At 43.7% G+C, this 19,194-nt stretch overlaps 1 protein-coding gene across 3 annotated transcripts in view; it reads left to right on the forward strand.

The window, feature by feature from the left end:
* Dip2b (disco-interacting protein 2 homolog B) overlaps positions 1–19,194 on the forward strand; it is a gene marked incomplete in the record, with an annotated part of 228,430 nt that overhangs the window by 182,364 nt on the left and 26,872 nt on the right. For all 3 annotated transcript variants that reach the window (XM_013508454.1, XM_013508452.1, XM_013508453.1), the window contains 6 exon segments: positions 194–274; positions 3,460–3,587; positions 5,259–5,373; positions 10,172–10,373; positions 16,064–16,173; positions 16,291–16,371. In XM_013508454.1, coding sequence (XP_013363908.1) covers positions 194–274; positions 3,460–3,587; positions 5,259–5,373; positions 10,172–10,373; positions 16,064–16,173; positions 16,291–16,371 — 717 coding nt within the window.

The raw sequence follows: 19,194 nt of genomic DNA on the forward strand, positions 1-19,194 counted from the left end.
TTGCGTCAAGTTCAAGGCCAGCCTGGGCTACACAGTGAGTTCAAGGCCAGCCTGGATACATAGTGAGACCCTGCCTCAAAAAAAAAAAAAAAGCATGTATTATTATTGTAATTTTGTAGTAAGACCTTGTAAAAATCAAATACATTTTCTAAGAAAAAGCGAAGCTTTTTACTTTCTTCCTTTTGTCTTTCAGGTGATTCCGGTGAATTCTGCAGGTTCTCCTGTTGGAGATGTGCCATTTATCCGGTCAGGATTATTGGGATTTGTAGGTCCGGTAAGTGATGCTTTCATATTGATTTAATATTAATATTTAAGCTTCACATCTGATCTAAATATTTCGACTTTAATGTACAGAAACAACAAATCCTGACTAGCCCAAGGGTGTTACAATGCCACTTAGCTTCTGTTTAGTTGCAGTTCTTTAATAAGAATATTATAAAATAAGGGGCTGGGGATTTAGCTCAGCGGCAAAAGCGCCTGCCTGGCAAGCGCAAGGTCGTGAGTTCGGTTCCCGGTACCGGAGAAAAACCAAAAAAAAAAAAAAAAAAAAGAATATTATAAAATAGTGCCAGGCATGGTAACACACACTTGTAATCCTAGCACTCAGAAGGCTGATGCAGGAGGATTGCCTCAAGTTTGAGGCCAGTCTGGGCTACATAGTCAGTTCAAGACCAGCCTGAACTACATAGACTGTATATCAAGAAGAAAAAGGAATATCATGAAATGAATTGTTTTTTATTGTTCCTTTTACCCAAGTTTGACTCCTTTAGACTAAGACTTTTTTGTTTTATTTTGTTTTGTCTTTTGTCTTTTTGAGACAGTCTCGCTATGCAGTTTGGGCTGGCCCTGAGCTCACTTTGTGGTCCAGCCTGGTCTCAAACTGGCATCCTCCTGCCTCAGCCTTCAGAGTGCTGAGACTACAGGCGTGCACCACCACGCCCGGCTGTTTTATTTTTTAAGACATGTTTTATTTTCAAGCTCTTTTCACTTATTCTTACTACCTTTCTGTGATTTAATTAACATATGGTAATAAGTTAAAAGAGGGCTGGAGGGGGCAACCCACTGGGAATGGGGGCTTCTGTCCCGCTCTTGTACAGAAGCTTTCTTTCCATTAGTAAATACATTCTGCTCTTAACCTCTAAAAAAAAAAAAAAGAGGGCTGGAAATTTTCAGTAACAAAGGAAAACCAGAGCATAGTATTCTTGAGGTTGAGGTCAGCCTGGACTACATAGTGAAACCCTGTCTCAAAAAAAGAAAAGTAAAGGGAAACCATAATACATAAGGTAGAAAGCATTTTTTCATACGAATTATCAGTAGTCAAGCTGGGTACGGTAGCACATACCTGTACTTGCAGCACTCAGGAGGCTGAGGCATCTTTCTAGCTTATTTCACTTTTGAGGTCCAGGATGGAGCTCTGGGCATCATATCTGCACTGCAAAGAGGACAAGGTGCTGTCTCATCCTAGCCACCCTCTCTCCCTCTCTCCCTCGCCCTTTCTCTCTCTCTCTCTCTCTCTCTCTCTCTCTCTCTCTCTCTCTCTCTCTTTTTCAGATAGGGTCTCACTATGTAGCCCAGGCTGGCCTTGAATTCATGGAAAGTCCTTTTGCCTCAGCCTCTCAAGTGCTGGGATTTTAGCCATGAGCCACCACACCTGCGCTTACCTTCTCTTAAAAGTCCCTGAACTGCTATGCAGCCATTCTGCTTATATCTCATTGGTCTGAACGAGTCCCGTGGGCACATCTAGCTTCAAGGGATGCTTAAATGCAATCTTATTGTAGTTAGCTATGCCCCACTAAAAAGAAATGGAACCTGGGTACGGTGACATACACTTGTAATTCTGTCACTTGGGAGGCTGATGCAGGAGGATTGCTGTGATTTTGAGGCCAGCCTGGACTACAGAGTGAGTTCAAGGCCAGTGAAATCCTGTCTTTAAAAAAAAAATTACACACAAGACAGGCAGTCGCTGCGTCAGTCTCGTTACTTCCTGGTACCAGCAGGCCTGTGCTGGATATGACTGATTCTCCTCTGGCACCTAGCATGGTCCATTAGCTTCTTGAGTACAAAACTTCTTATTCCCTTTGCCCATCACTCTTGGGCCTTGTGCCTAGTGGGTCGCTGAGTGTGCTCCCCTGGGCAGCACATGCACTGAACACCAGGAAGTCAGTGGGTGAGCTTGTTGCTGGTTAACTCGTAAGGAAATGACTTGGTCACTGAATGTGGGTGGTCCGAGACATTTAGGAATTTTTTTCCCCCAATACTGAGGGTTGAACCTACAGCATTGGTGGCAAACCTATGGCAGCCCAACCCTCTCTGTCAGCACTTGAACCAAGTCAGCCTAGAGGCTGAGTATCGGACAACAGTTGTTTTTTTCCTAAACTAAAACCCCAGTATTGGATTTAATTGTAGTGTGATAAGTAAGTGGGTTTTGGGTTGCAGTTTGGGCACTCAGTCTCTAAAAGGTTTGCCATCACTGACCTAGAGAGTGCCGAGTTATATCCCCAGCCCCTTTTACTTTGAGACAGGTCTCGCTAAGTTGACCAGGCTGGCATCAAACTTGTGATCCTCCTGCTTCAGCCTCCTGAGAGCTGCGATCATGGTGTGCACCACCACATACCCAGCCAGACTTTTTTTTATTATGCTGTTCTAATCTTGCCAAATGAAAAACAGCTTTATCCTTATAAACCTGAAACAATGAATTTTTTGCTCAAACTATTTTAATCTCCTCCTAATTCCAGGAGTAAATGAATTAACATTTTTCTCTGCAACCTGTGAGTAGTTACAGAAGGTGAAGTAATACATACTTATGACCAAGAAAATAAGCAGTACTTGTGTGGAATCCTAGTTGCTTTCTTGCAAAATTATTCTTTAAGAATAAATGTGAATTATTTCTTTATATATTGTAAATGTGACTGGCTATAGGATGTCACTGATTTCCCCATTGGTTTCAGATCTGTCAGGATGTAAAAAACTTTTTTAAAATCCATAAACTGTGACATTCTTTATTCATATATATGATACATACTCATACATATGTATGTATACATTTTAAAATTTTTTATCACATCAAACCCAGAGCCACAAATACAGTAGACAGGTATCTGTCATTTTTTTATGAGATTTATTTTAAAGCAGGAGTAAGTGTTGGCACACACCTGTGATCCCAGCGCTTGGGAGATACAGGTAGGAGGGTTGCTGGGAGTTTGGGCCAGCCTGGGCTAGATACTAGCAAGAGCCCACCTCTCTGTCTCTCTCTGTTTCTGTCTGTCTGTCTCTGTTTCTATCTGTCTGTCTCTGTTTCTATCTGTCTCTGTCTCTCTCTGTCTCTCTGTCTCTGTGTCTGTCTCTCTCTCTCTCTCTCTCTCACACACACACACACACACACACACACACACACAAAGTGGATAGTGTGTTTTCCTGTTGAAACCAGGAAAACCAAGGTAAATCACTATTCTCTTTCAGGGCAGCTTGGTGTTCGTAGTTGGGAAAATGGATGGATTACTGATGGTTAGTGGACGAAGACATAACGCTGATGACATTGTTGCTACTGGCCTGGCTGTGGAGTCGATAAAGACAGTTTATAGAGGAAGGTGAGTGGGACTGGCTCAAGGGTCAGCACTTCAGGGAGCCTGAGTGCTACCCGCAGGATGCCCGAGCTGTGAGTCTCTTTTTATGCAGCGGGAGTGCCTGGCTCTGACTGTGGGTCCCGCAGGCTCTGGTTCTCTGGCTGCGGTGAGAGGAGGAAGACATAACGATATCCTGTGTTTCATACTCTACTTGTTACTCTTTGTTAGATCATGCAAGACTGAGAAGAGTTCTTGTGTTTCTTTAGTACGGAGGTAGTGGTGTTCAGGACAATGGACACAGATACCACTTCTGTAGTTTATATCTACGCTTGATCTTAGCCAAAAGGCTGAGAAACGATAGTTTATATCTAAGAATTATTTCTCGTACTTGTTTCTAACTAAATTATACTATCTTACTGTGCAGACTGACATAGCTCCTAAGTACTAATAATGTTGAAATCTATGGAAATAGCCGTCTCTTTTTTGTTAATGCAAGACAAGGTATTTGCTGCATAATTGAGTAATGCCTTAGTAAACAGTTTACAGTTATGGACATCTATCTTCAGAGCAACCTTGGTGTCCTTTAGTTCTTTAAGAAGAAAAATTAGAGAAACCAAAAAAGAACTGGTTCCTGAGTGTGTGGGGTTTTAATACTGTGGCTTCCTCTGAGATGGAAGCGGCACAGGACCCTGGACTCCTGTCTGTGTTCCCGGTTACGTCCCTCACACGCAGCACAATGCTTCGCCCACCGCAGCTAACCCGTAACCGTGTGGGGACAGGGAGGCGGGCGGCGAGCCGGTGTGGCCCGCTGCAGTGGCTTCCCATGTTTGCCGCGTTCATTCAGCACCTCATCTCGTGCCGACCGCACCCCACTGTTCTGGGTGCTCCGACTGTGGCTATGAGCAACACAAGCCAAGCCTTGCACGTCCGCGGTGGGAATTAGACGGGAGCAGAGTGGCCGGGAAACCGCGTGTGAGAGGCTGGTGCCTGCCGTGCTGGAGGGGGAGGGGCTTGCCCCGGCACGAGTGGGCTGGGAATGCCTCCCTAGCAAGGGGACATTTGAGCGGAGACCTCACTCAGAACCACCCCCCCTCCCTCCCGGCCCCCGGGCCTCTGCGTCCGCCCCCGCCTGTGTCTCACTGTCCCTCCTGCTCTCTGCTTCACCACTCTGCTCCAGGCACACTGGCCTTCTTGCTGTTCCTCAAACCTGCCAAGCTCGTCCCTACCTCAGAACCTTTTCGCTTTCCGTTCCTTCTGCCCGGAATCCTCTTCCTCCAGATCTCCACGTGGCTCGCGTCCTCACCTCATTCAGGTCTCTGCTCCAGTGTCCGCTCCCCAGGGAGGCGCTCCCCAGCCACCCGCACCCCTCCGGCCCTGCCCCGCGTGCCTCCTGCGCACCTGGCAGCGCGGCCGTTCTGTCCCTTGTCGGTTTTGTTCCGTCTCTAACACGTAAGCTCCATGTAGCCAGGAGCTGTGTTTCCTTAGCACTTTGTCCCTCCCCTTCATGACGGTGGTGCTTAATACATGTTTCGAACGAGTCCATCTCCATTTTGGCGATGAGTGCACATTTTCTTTGCTAACCTACTCATTTCTGGGTGGTGCGGTGGGGCCGTCTCCTCTCTGTAATTCCAGTTACACAAAGCAAGTAGGACTGGCTGTGAAGGGAGTCTGATGTGTGTGATCTGTCTCTCTTAGAATTGCTGTGTTTTCTGTGTCTGTATTTTATGATGAGCGCATCGTGGTGGTTGCGGAGCAAAGGCCCGACGCCTCCGAGGAAGACAGCTTCCAGTGGATGAGCCGCGTGCTGCAGGTGAGCGCCTCGGGTCTGGCCTGCTGCCCAGGCACTTGCTTTGAGGGGCCGGTTGCACCACCGTATTTTTTTCTTGCCAATCATTGCTCAGATATCCTTGGCACTACGATCAAAATCAGATGGCTAATGCCATTTCTCCTTATGGAGTACACAGTATTTTTCTGCCCCCATTGCCAAGAACAACTGGACTGATTTGCCTCAGCAGATTCTTCCATGCCTGAATCGTTACTGCTCATGGAAGTTTCACTGTCCGTGTGCAAAACGTGTCGGACTGTAACCAGTTCACTCGGCATGGGAGGCTCCCTGCGGGTGAGGCTCCTCGAGAGCGCAGGGTGTTAATGTTCTGACGGAGCTGGGAGTGCAGCCGGGTGGTGCAGGTGAGACAAAGCGTGAGCAGGAAGGGGCGACCTGGGCTTCGTCTCCGGGATATGTTTCCAGTGGGGCGCAGACTACAGCGTGAAAAGAGCCTCGAGTTTATTAAAGAGTCGTGAATTTGAATCTCTTTACCCCCCAGCAAGCGATGAACTTCACTGAGGTCATTTCCACCCTGTAAGTAGGGATAAATGGTCTCTTTTACAGAGGTATTAGAAGGAGTGAATAAGATAACGAAGTGTGTAGTTCTACAGTCAATAAAGAAGGACGGTGATTTTTTTTTTAATGCTGGGACTTGAACCCAGGGACGTTCTACCAGTCTTCTCCAGTGACATCTCCAGGGCCTTTTTTTTTTTTTTTTTTCTTTTTTTCTCTTGGAAAGGATCTTACTAAGTGGCCCAGTCTGGCCTTGAACTTGTGATCTTTCTGCCTCAGCCTCTGAAGTAGCTTGTATTAGAGGCTTGAGTATGATTCTTAGTAACATTAAAAAATAATGATCATAAGCAGTATCACTAGTTAGGAGATTGAGAGAAGTTCACTGTATCTTAAATAACATTCCCTGTGTCCCCGTCCCCACTCTATTTTTCTACGTAGCATTTAGCACCGTATAGGGAGCTGCGTACTTACTACCTGTTTTCTGACCCCCTGTAAGACCTACAGAGGCCAAGACGTCCCTGGCTCTTCTGTCCCTGCTCAGGCTTCAGACCCTGCTCGCTGTGCTTACGCTTAGCACAGAAAGTACTTGTCGGCTGACTGGATGTCTGAGGACAGCAGGGGCTGCCTGTGCCCTAAGAGCATCTGTGTTACTGGACACGTTCCCGGTGTCCTTAACTTTTCTACCTGGGACATTTGGATTTATTAGAAATGATGCAAGGAAGCATAAGATGAATGACAAGGTTAGAGGACTTCAGGTTTCTCCTCCACCCCCTCCCCAGGGATTTTCTTGGGGATTTTTTGTTTTGTTTTTTGTTTGTTTGTTTTGGGTGGGGGTTTTTTCTTTGTTTTGTTGCTGTTGTTTTTGGATTTTTGAGATAGGGTCTTGCTCTGTAGTTCAGGCTGGCCTTGAACCTCACTGTGTAGCCCAAACTGGCCTTGAACTCTCAGCCATCCTCCTGCTTCAGCCTCCTGAGCTGGGTTTACAGGGTGAGCCACCACACCTAACCATGGTGGGGTTTTTTGTTTGTTTGGTTTTTGGTTTAGGGAATTTTTATCTTTTTGAGACAGAGTTTCACTGTGCAGTTCAGAGTAGCCTCAAGCTCACAGAAATTCTGCTGCCTCAGCCTCTGGAGTGCTGGGATTACACATCTGTGCCACCATACCCGGCATGTTTTGGGGTTTTTTTTGAGACAGGATCTCACTATGTAGCCGAGGCTGGCCTTAAATTCACAGTGATCCTCCTGCCTCAGCCTGTCAAGTACAGGATCACGGGTGTAGGCCACCATACCCAGCTTGACTTTTCAGATTTGTTTCTATCTCAGAGTCTGTCATCCTGAATTACCAGCTGAGTTAGCGTAAGCTAATTATACTAAAAAAATCAGAGAAAAGAAAATGATTAACCTGGAAAAAAAAAGTCAAAAGAAAAGAGAAAGAACATAACTAAATGTAAACTGAAGAATGTAGGACCAGCCTGAACTCGGAAAGATGGCTAAAAGGCAGGCACACAGGAGAGTATTTTTCATACCATTCATATTTTCAAACAAATACAGACCTGCTTGTTTTGGTTGTTTTTTTTTTCCGGTACCAGGAATCAAACTCACGACCTTGCTCTTGCCAGACAGGCACTGTGCCACTGAGCTAAATCCCCAGCCCCAGACCTGCTTGTTTTGTAGAAAGTGAATTTTGGGGCATAATGGTCAATACTTGTGGTGAATTATACACTTTTTTTTCCTGTTACAGAGAAATAAATATACTTGAAGTTTTAAAGATTTTGTTAATTTTCCCGCAAAAATAATTTCTGAAATTATCAATCTAAAACCTTGTAAAAGTGTTTTGGTACCTGACTGAGGCATGCGGTGAGTGCCATTGTCTTACTAGGCTCTGTGAGCTCTCAGCTGGGTCTGCACTGGATACAGATGATGTTGCAGTGGTTTAAAGACCGAGGACCGTTAATTGGAGGTCTTGAATAGGCACCTAACTTGGCACTTTGTAAGGAAAAATGGCTGTGCCATGATTTACCAGGTTTGTGGTTTCAGGGGACAGTCCAGGCTACCTGTAATACACTTGATAACTTTTTGTGTATCTTGTTGTTGTTTGTTTGGGTGTTTTGTTTTGTGTTTTTACTTTTTGTGTATTCTAAAAGACAGTGACGGGGCCGGGGATGTAGCTCAGTGGCGCAAGTGCCTGCCTGGCAAGCGCAAGGTTGTGAGTTTGATTCCTGGTACCAAAAAAAAAAAAAAGAAAGAAAGAAAAGACAGTGACTCAGGAACTCTTCCAGACTTTGTACTTCCCACATGTGTGTTGGCACGTAGGGTAATCTGAAGAATGTGAGCATCAGGTCTGTTTCCTTGGTCCTTAAGGCCTTGTCTATCGCTTACAGCTCACTTTATGATGACTGTAAGTCCATTTTCTTGCTAAGGTTCAACAGAAGTTGCAGTTCAATAAGGCCTATGGGTAGAACAATGGGATCTTCTTAACAGCTGTGTTTTGAACTGGTATTAATTTGGTTGGTTTTAAAAGGCAATTGAATTTGGGGTTGGTGTCACACACCTGTAGTCCCAGCTACTTGAGAGGCTCATGTAGGAGAGTGGCTTGAGCCCTAGGAGTTTAGGACCACCCTGGCTGACATAGACCCTGTCTCGTAGGCAGGTAGGTTGGTAGGTAGGTAGATAGATGGTTAGGTAGATAGACAGTAGATAGATAGACAGACAGACAGACTGATCATAGACCCTGTCTCATGGATGGATGGATGGATGGATGGATGGATGGATGGATGGATGGGAGGGAGGGAAGGAGGGAGGAGGGAAGATTTGTAAAATAAAAGATCTTCAAATATTAAATTTTAACACAAAGCAAAGTGTGTGTTCATCTCATGTAGAGTAATGTGTATGAATTATCCAGTTTGAGTTCCAGGTAATCTTATTTGCATAAAGTATAGTCAAATGCATCATCTTTGGTTTCCGGTTTCATTTAAATGTGAAGTGGAAAGCTAGGCATGGTAGCAAACAGCTTGTAACCCCAGTATTGAAGAGGCCAAAGCAGGAGGATTGCTGTGAGTTTTAGGCTACATAGTGAGTTCAAGGTCAGTCTGAACTGCATAATGATACCCTTTTTAAAAATACATATACAGGGCCGGGGATATAGCTCAGTGGCATAGCGCCTGCCTCACAAACATGAGGTCATGGGTTCGATTCCTGGTACCAAAAATAAATAAATAAATAAATACACACACACACACACACACACACACACACACACACACACACACATACATATACACAAAAAAAAGTAAATTAGAACTAGAACACAGGTATTAGAAAAGTGAGTTGAATAGACAGCCCTTTCTTTTAGGGTTAATGTGCCCATACTGTCAGCAGTAGTTTTTCAGGAGCTTACCTTCACTTTGCTTTTCCAAAGCCTCGCTCTTCCAGTCTTTTTGCATGCATAGTTTATCAGTTACGTAACATTCAAATTGTGAAAACAGGAACAAGAACAGCTGTCTTGGGCATTGTAGAAACAGGTACAGTTGACTCTGAGTGAGCATGTGGTGCCAGCGCTGGTAACAGAGCGTGCTGGGGTAGCCTGTGGCCCTGCCTGGTGTTTTGCAGAGGCAGCAAACACATGGTAACATGGTGAATCACTTAAGTGAGAGCCCATTTAGAAAGCTGCTTTGTTTTCATAAGACAGATGCTTTGCCTCTTTTTAAATGAGCTAGCCGGGCATGGTGGTGCACGCCTGTGATCCCAGCATTCGGGTGGCTGAAGCAGGAGGATCGTTGCCAGAGGCCAGCCTACAAACTGAGCGCAAGGTCAGCCTGAACTGTGTAGTGAGACCCTGTCTCAAAAAGACAAAAATAAAAAATGTTCAACATCACTAATCATCAAGAAAATACAAATAAAACCACAGTGAGATGTCCCTTCATACCTTAGTTAAAAGGGCTGTTACCAAAAAGATGAAAGAACCAAATTTCAAGGAGTTTGATGGTTATTGTTTAAAAGAGAACATCCTGAGGCTGGCAGATCAGTACCTGTGCTTGGCCACTTCGGGTCTCTTACCTTCCTCCTGTCTGTATCTCTGCCGTAGTTGAAAGATATGTGGGATCTCAATGCTTTTCTTTAGCTCTTAAGATATAGGAGATCACAGTGATCTACTAGACTCTAGACCTAGTATGAATAAATAAAATCCTACAGTAAAATTATGGATTATGCCAGGAGAAAGTCAAATGTAGTAAAAGTAATTTTGTTTAATATTTTTCTTTATATTTTTCTAGGCAATCGATAGCATTCATCAAGTGGGGGTCTATTGTCTTGCTCTGGTGCCTGCCAATACATTGCCAAAAACGCCACTAGGAGGGATCCATATATCTCAGACCAAACAGCTCTTTCTGGAGGGATCTCTACATCCTTGCAACATACTCATGTGCCCACATACGTGTGTGACGAATTTGCCAAAGCCCCGGCAAAAGCAACCAGGTAACGCACTGGCTTTCAGGGCATAACATTACGATTGGAACTTTGAGAAGCTGACATCTGCTGGCATGGTTCTGTGTTTAGAGTTTGACTTTACAAAGACTAGTAACACAGGAGCAGCATCAGCTGACAAAACTAAGGTGAATCGAGACCCTGCAGAGTAGGGTTTATTGGATTTGTTACTGTTTCTTCCAAGTGGTATGCTTCTAATTCTCTCGAGGATAAAGTTTGGGCAAGATGATCAGAATTCCACTGGTAGAGCTAGGTAAAGAGAAGTGCTCTAAGGGAAGGTTCTGGTACCAAGAATCGCTGGTATTAGTATCTTATATATGTGACCCTAAAGTTTTGCTCTTAGCTATGGAAACTAACAATCAGAAAAGTTAAGTATCCTTGGGACCGGGGATATAGCTCAGTGGTATAAGTGCTTGCCTGGCAAGCCTGAGGTTATGAGTTCAATTCCTGGTACCAAAAAAAACCAAAGAAGTTAAGTATCCTGTCTCCAGCCATACCACCCTGAATGTGTCTGATCTCGGAAGCTAAGCAGGGTTGGGCCTGGTTAGAACTTGGATGAGAAAAGTTAAGTGTCCTGCCCAAAGTCACATAGAGATTTACATGTGTGCCTGAAATCCACTTTGGGTGTTGTGCAGTCCTGCCTTTCAGTTGGGAATCTCTTATCTAGAGCCACCCCTCTTGTTACCTTCAGCTATAAGTGACCTGAGTTGGGCCTGTAATACCTCTGGGAGCAAGATAACTACCTCAGAAATTTTTTTCGATTATAAGCACAAAATAAGCAGCCTGCTCTGTGTTTGTTACAGCCCTCTGAGTGCAAGGTGCAACTCACAATACGTGATTTTCCATGTGGAAAAGAGAAAAAGTAGTTTCACCTTTTTGCTTAATTCTGAGCAGATGAGTATTAGAGCGCTAAGTGGGAGGCTAAGAGCAGGAGTAACTGAGGGAAGACGTTAAAGTAGCCGCTAAATCCAAACTATGACCATTAGGTTTTACTGATTCTTTTCATTTCAAGAGATATTGGTGAGGGCTCCTAGTTTCTTATATGCCTGACAACAAAGGAAAGGGAGTGTCTGGCTTCCTCAGACCCCACCCATACTGATGTACACTTAGCATACATCGGCCTCCAAGTGTGTTGGAAAAGAAGAGGAAAGATTAGAGAAGGAAGGAAAAGTGTGACATTATATTTCTGTTGGACAGCTTTTTGCTGAAAGGTAAACATGATATATGGTAAGTATAAGGTAAGCCTCTGAGACTGTAGGATATTGTCAGACTATCAAGATGTTGATAATCCCAGCACTTCAGAGGCTGAGGCAAGAGAATCTTTGCAAGTTTGAGGCCAGCCTGGGCTACAAAGTGAGTTCAAGTCCAGGCTGAACTGCTGTACATGGCAAGACCCTGATTCAAAAAAACACAAAAATAAACAGAATCTTACATGTTATCCACCTAGGCATATGGGCATATAAATAAAACAGGCATGGTGTTGAGTGTGGTGGTGCATACCTGCAATCCCAGCGTCCTGCGGGTTGGATTGTAAAGCAGGGGGTTTGTAAGTCTGAACTTGTCCTAGGCAGTTTAGTGACTTAGCAAGACCCTGTCTCAGAATATAAATGACTCAAGTTTTATCTTGCTTCATGGGAGACTACATGGTACCTTGGTTCGTGAACACTTTTGTTTGCAAACAGTTTAGTTCACAAACAGAAGCATTTGGCAAAATTTTGTTTTTTTAAATTTGCTTGCAAATTCTGCATTGGATGACAAACAAGACTGTGGCCATCTTTCCTGCACAGACACCCATGGCTGTCTTTTCCAAAATCATAGAACAAATTAAGTTCATGAACCAAGGTAAACCTGTAAATATTCAAACGGTGCTTTTTTAAACCAGATTTTGACAGTTTTATCAACTAATAAAGCCTGTGTTGCTTGGCATGGTGGCACATGCCTGTGATCCTAGCACTTGGGAGGCTAAGGCAGAAGGATTGCTACGTTTGAGCCTAGACTGAGCTACATGGTGAGTTTAAGTTAAGGTCAGTCTGAATTACACAGTGAGACCTGTCTCCAAAAAACCTTCAACTATATAAAAGACTTATTGCTGAGCTCCCAAATACATAGCATCCATTTCACCCCTCCTGGTGAAAGCATTATGTTTTTTTGTTTGTTTGTTTGTTTTGGTACCAGGAAACTCAGGACCTTGTGCTTGCCAGCCAGGCGTGTGTGCGGCTGAGCTGTATCCCCGGCCCAAAAGCATTATGTTTAGAGTCAGTATTTTCACTTTCTGCTAGGAGCACATATGTATAGGGACAAAGTCATTTGAGAATCATGGTGTCAACAGGCAGAAATAATGAGTTATAATTCTGTATCATTTTTATAGTTTTTGTGTTGTTTTTGTCTTTTGTTATTTTTTGTTCTTTTCTCTTGAAAATAAAAAAATAATAATAATAATAAGGGAATAGATTTTGGGGCTTGAGGAAAATACAGAATGTCAGAGATGAGTCAGGTGTGAAGGGGTGGGCAGCCGGGCAGCAGGCTCTCGGAGACGCCTGCGAGCACTCTGCTGGACAGAACACCAGTGTGTGCTGAGGGCTGGTCTCGGCTGCAAGCGGCAGAAAAACGTAACAGCAGCTTAAACAAGAATCAAAGTTAGGGGCTGGGGATTTAGCTCAGCGGCAAAAGCGCCTGCCTGGCAAGCGCAAGGTCGTGAGTTCGGTTCCCGGTACCGGAGAAAAACCAAAAAACCAAAAAAAAAAAAAAGAATCAAAGTTATTTCTTTCCAAGTTTAAAGAAGTTCAGAGTTGGGCAGCCCAGGGCTGCCATGGGCACTTCTCCTGTTCTTCTAGCTGCCTGACTTTTTGCTCTGTGTTTGATCAGTCAACTGTGATTATAGTTATGCCACAGAGCAGACACCCCAAGAATTCCGTGCCCTGAAATAACAGCAGTGGTTTTTCGCTGTGGACTATTGCATTAGCTGGGCTGGACTCTGCCCCAGGCTGCAGGCTGAGTTCAGAACTGTTCATGCGGCTCCTCATCATGGGACTGGCAGTTCCCAAAGCCGCATTTCTCTCAGGGCAGATGGCAGAAGCCGGAAGGCTGGCCAAGGCACACAAGCTTATTAAAGCTTCGGCTGTGTCCTGGTCTCCTAACAGGTCATTGCCCAGAACAAGTCAGCCTGTGCCCCACGTCAGAGATCAGAGGGGTGGGCTCTTCCATGTGGCACAGCAAGGGCAGGAAGGAAAGAAAGGAATCTGGGAAAGTAAGATGATCTGCCGCAGCCCTTCTTACCCAACTGCCTCAGGGTCCATTAGGCTGCCTAGCAGGTGAGAGAGGAGGTTGAGAAGGGAGACCTTCCCTTTAATGTATTTTCTAGAAATTACATCTGATTGGGCTCCCATGCTGAAAAATACAGGCTTTTCCAAGCACGTGTCCAGCGGGAAACCAGGGCCCATGTTATTAGGGAAGAAGACAAAAGTAGGTATTGGGTTGATAGTTTTTGCCACAAGAAACTTACAGAGCTTTATTCAGTAAAACAAGGATGCATGTTTACAGGTGCAGCACTGCGGTCAGCTTGCTGGAGTTACTAGCTTAGTGTTTTTCTCTCTTAGCTACATACTCGAAAATTACACACAGGAAAAAAAAAGAATTGCACACAGAACCTCAAGATATTGCCACTGAAGTTTTTGTTGTTTTAAACTACTGTGCAGAATTCACTTTTCAAAAATGTCATGCCAGAGCCAGGCATGTTGGCGCACACCTGGAATCCCAGTACTCAGGAGGCGGAGGCAGGAGGATCACATGAATTAAAGGGCAGCCTGAATTACAGAGCAAGATCCTGTCTCCAAAAAAAAAAAAAATTGCTATGCTTTATTTTTCATTATAGTATAAATGTCATTATAGTATGAATTCAGGATGGGACAGTTTATGCAGTCAGGTACATTCTGGGTGCCTGCTTTAGGGCTGTTTTGAAAGTGAAATATCTGTAATCTATACTCAGTTTCTTAAGAACAAATATTTCATATTGTACTCAAAATTGCAATAGACACTTTGTAGCAAATGGATGTATTCCCTACAATGTATTCCCTACACAAGAGTGTAGGGAATACATTTTTTAAGGTTTTTTTTTTTACCTAAAATTTTTTAGAAATATTTTCATGGGCCGGGGATATAGCTCAGTGGCACAAGCGCCTGTCTGGCAAGCTCAAGGTCCTGAGTTCAATTCCTGGTACCAAAAAAAAAAATAAGATAGGGGTCTGGGTATGGTGGCCCATGCCTATAATCCCAGCACCCGGAAGACTGAGGCAGGAGGATCGTTGGCAAGTTCAAGACCAGCCTGGGCTACAAAATGAGCCAAGACCAACCTGAACTGCATAGCAAGACCCTGTCTCAAAAAAAATAAAATAAAATAAAATAAAATAGAAATACTTTCACACTTACAGAAAAAGTTAGCAGATGGAATAGAGAATTCCCTTATAATCTTTATTCAGCTTCCCCCCAAATATTTATGCTTTTAAAAATGATAGTATGAGCTAAGTGCTTTTGTTTTATCTAATTTTTTAATATGTAATTAATTTGTTTATTTTGGTATTTTGAGACAGGGCCTCACTGTGTAGTTTATGCTATACTGTCATCCAATAATAAATAAATTGTCATCCAATAATAAATAAAATATCTCCACTTGTTTATGACTTTTTTTGGGATAATGAGCTACATCACCAACCTTTTTAAAAATTGATTTTTTTTTTTTTTTTAATTTTCTGGTACTGGGGATTAAACCCAAAGCCTTCACACTGAGCTTTTGATATTTTACTATTTAAATTTTGACACAGGGTCCTGACAGGCTGCTCAGGTAGTACTCAAACTTGGGTTTTGACTGCGTTAGGAAATGCTGGGATTGTGGTCATCTGTCGTTCAATTTTTGAGACTGGATCTTGCTAGGTCACTCAGGATGGCTTGACCTTGAACTTCTCCTATGTCAGCCCCCTGATAGCTGGTACTGCAAGTGCGTACCACCACACCCAGCAAGACATGGGTGTTTTTGAAGAGGTCAGGGCAATTATCTCATAGAATGTTTCACAGTATGGATTTCATTATTTACTTTCTTTTAGATATTTTTTATTTTTAATTAACACAATTATATATATTTATTGGGTGTAGCATTATATTTCCATGCATGTACATTATGATTAGATCAGGATAACTAGCATATCTCTTCATGTATCTTTTCTCTGTGTTGGAAATACCGAAAATCCTCTCTACAGTGCTGGGCATGATGGCACATGCATGTAATTCCAACTGCCTGTACACAGGAGGCTGAGGAAGGAATCTCAAATTCTGGGCCAGCTCAGACAACTTGGCAAGACCTGTCTCTAAAAAGTAAAATGTGGTGGGGATATAGTTCAGTGGTAGAGAGTCACTAGATTAAAAAAAAAAAAAGTCATTGCCTGGTGAAGTGGCACACACCTATATAATCCCAGCACCTAGGAGGCTAAGGCAGGAGGATCACAGTGAGTTTGAGGGCAGCCTGGGCTATTACAGTGAGTTGAAGGCCAGCCTGAATTACATAGTGAGACCCTGTCTCCAATAATAAACGAATGAGTGTTTTAACCAATTTTAGTCAGTCCGGAAGTGCTTTGGGGATGTGAAGCTTGAATTACTGTCTCCAGCGAGTTGATTTTTGCATCTACTTACAGGTGTTGGTCCTGCTTCTGTGATGGTTGGGAATCTGGTTGCTGGAAAACGCATAGCACAAGCTGCTGGAAGGGATCTGGGGCAAATTGAAGAGAATGATTTAGTGCGGAAGGTAAGTGTTGACCTTTGAACTAAGTCATGGATATAACTTACGCTTCAGGTAGCAAAAGAAGGGTGGATTATATGACTTTGAAAATTGCTCACCTTTCTTTATACTTTCTGACTTTAGCACCAGTTTCTGGCTGAGATTCTACAGTGGCGAGCCCAGGCAACGCCTGACCATGTCCTTTTCATGCTGTTAAATGCCAAGGTAGGAAAGTTCTGTTGTGCATCTAATCAGCTGCATCCTGTGGGAGTATCTTAGGGCCTCTTGATTTCCTTTTATTTTTATTTTTATGATTTGTATTTAATTAATTAATTTATTTATTTTTCTTTTTGAGACGGGGTCTCACTATGCAGTTCAGGTTGGCCTTGATCTCATTTTGTACCCCAGGCTGGTCTTGAATTCGCAATGATCCTCCTGCCTCAGCCTCCCGAGTGCTGGGATTACGGCGTGCACCACCACGCCCCGCTTGGTTTCCTTTTAATTAGAAATTATTTGTTACCACCTCTAAAAGGAGTTACTGCTTTCTCCTTGTTTTGATACATGAGGATAAGTTGTGCAGAATCTGCTCCAAGGGAGGGTGGCACGACAGAGAGGCACCACGCAGTACAAACAGTCCATGGCATGGAAGGCAGGGTGCAGCAAGCAGCAGCAACAGCAGCTGGCCTGCCTTCCCCCTGTCCTTTTGTATTCCAGCCAGGCTATAAGCCCCAGGGTGGGACTTGCACTATCTATATCCTCCCTCCCAGTATCACACCTTTAATCCACATTGCTATACCCTGTATCTTGCCACTGCCAGAAAGCCCCCCTAGCACCACAAGAAGCTTTGCAGGGGACATCTAGATTCAAGCCATAGCGGCATCTTATGATGAGTCATTATAAACATTGAGAACCAGTGCTTTTATGATAGAAAATTTTAGGTCTTGCTTTGTGTCTACATAAAGTGGGCTTCTCCTTGGCCCGTGGATTCACTAAGATCCCTACTCCTCATTAAGAAGCTGTTAGCCTACTCACTTCTCGGGTTTACTCCCAGACTTGCCTATGGTGAAAGTTGTGCATGCCATGAGATCCATACCTTCAAAGCTGAAATTTAGTTTTGTTTCTCGGTTAGAGAAATAATATAAATGAATGACTGCCCAACAGACATGTACTTCATTCTTCTGTACATCCTAATATTCTATGCTAGATCTACCCAGACTGGCAGACAGTGTCCTAACCACATGTTCCTTACGGCTGGAACATTGTTTCACTGAACTTGAGTTTGCTGCTGTGCTTTATGAATTTAACCCTGACTTTAGCCAAAAGGATATTTATTTCAGTGTTACAATCTTAATCCCCAATAATAGACTGCTAAATAAATTACAGCACACAAACATGATAACATACTACATATATCCAGCGCAATATCATAGAAGAGTCTTTGATGACCACCCAAAATGATTAACACATTAGAGGAAAATAAGACATAAAGCATTAATAATTGAGTATGTACTGAGGACCCTGTTCTAGGTGCTTACATTTCATAGTGTATTTTAAAGTTGAAGAAACCAAGGTACGTCAGTCATACAGAGCTAGTAAGGAGCAAGACTAAGAAATTAGCTCTTAAAGTTTTTTTGCCCAGGATGGTGGCTCATACCTATAATCCCAGCACTTGGGAGGCTGAGACAGGAGGGTCCTTGTGAGTTTGAGGCCAGCCTGGGCTACAAAGTGAGGTGAAGACCATCCTGAACTGCATAGCGAGACTCTGTCTCAAAAAGACACAAAAAAAGTTTTTCAGCCACTTACGGTGATGCATGCCCATCATCTTGGGGCTCTAGGACAGGTTCTTGCCCAGCCTGGGCAGCTTAGCAATTTAGTGAGACCATGTTAAGATAAAAAGTAAAAAGAGGGCTGGGGACATACCTTGGTACTTAAGCCCTGGGTTCAATTCTCCATACTGCAAAATAATAATGGAAATAACAGGGCCGGGGACATAGCTCAGCGGCACAAGCACCTGCCTGACAAGCGCAAGGTGCTGAGTTCGATTGCCAGTACTCACCAAAAAACAAAAGAAAATAGCAATACTAATGCAAAATTTTTATTTTTTATTAACAAGTATAAGTTATTTGTATTACTGGGGTTCAGTGTGATGTTGCAGTGCATGCATGCAGCATGCACCAATCAAGTGGAAAGCAGCTCCTCCCATTCATTTGAACTGTGGCTGCGGAGCACGTATTCTCAACCAGCGCACTGTGCAGCCTTTGACAGGAGATACAGCATGATGCCACTACTTCTAAATTGCTGTGTGTAAAATTACATATAATGTGTACTCATCTTTAGTACTAGTTTAGATTAGTCACATTTAAAAGTTTTTAAAGGAACAGCTTTAGGGCCGGGTATATAGCTCAGCGGCACAAGTGCCTGCCTGGCAAGCACAAGGTCCTGAGTTTGATTCCCAGTACCAAAAAAAAAAGAAAAGAAACAGCTCTGTAAGACTTGTATTTCATAGCCAGACGTGGTGGTGCATGTCTGTAATCCCAGCATTCCAGAGGCTGAGGCAGGAGAATCACTGTGAGTTCAAGGCCAGCCTGAACTACAGAGTGAAACCTGTCTCAAAAAGACCAAAAAAAACCACTTGTATTTTGTGAGATTTTTATCCATTATAAAATTATAGTGTGAGATAATCTGTACTAGCATGATAGATAAAGAACAATCACCTGGAATACAGCATCAGTTATTAAGAAGAAGGTCACGATGGTAGTTCTGTGTGGGGCGAAGGAGAGAGCTGTGAGTGGGGGACCCGTGAGTGATGTGCGCTGCGGGGCGGTCTTCCCCTTGTCGTGCTGCCGCTTCCACTGCTGCGGTTCGCTGGCTTTTCGTTAAGCCGCGTGTGTTTTGTACTGTCCCTTACGTGTGCCATATTTTGCAAGAGGAAGGGACTTCAAAAGCTTAGCTCAGTAAAACTTCATGTAGGTCCACAGGAGAAATCATTCTGAGGATCAAGAAAGTTGGCCCCTTTCTCATCTCCTGCTCTTTATTCTTAGCGGGTAG

This window comes from Chinchilla lanigera, unplaced genomic scaffold, assembly GCF_000276665.1.
Source record: "Chinchilla lanigera isolate Chin_1 unplaced genomic scaffold, ChiLan1.0 scaffold00146, whole genome shotgun sequence".
In the NCBI taxonomy this organism is placed as follows: Eukaryota; Metazoa; Chordata; class Mammalia; order Rodentia; family Chinchillidae; genus Chinchilla; species Chinchilla lanigera.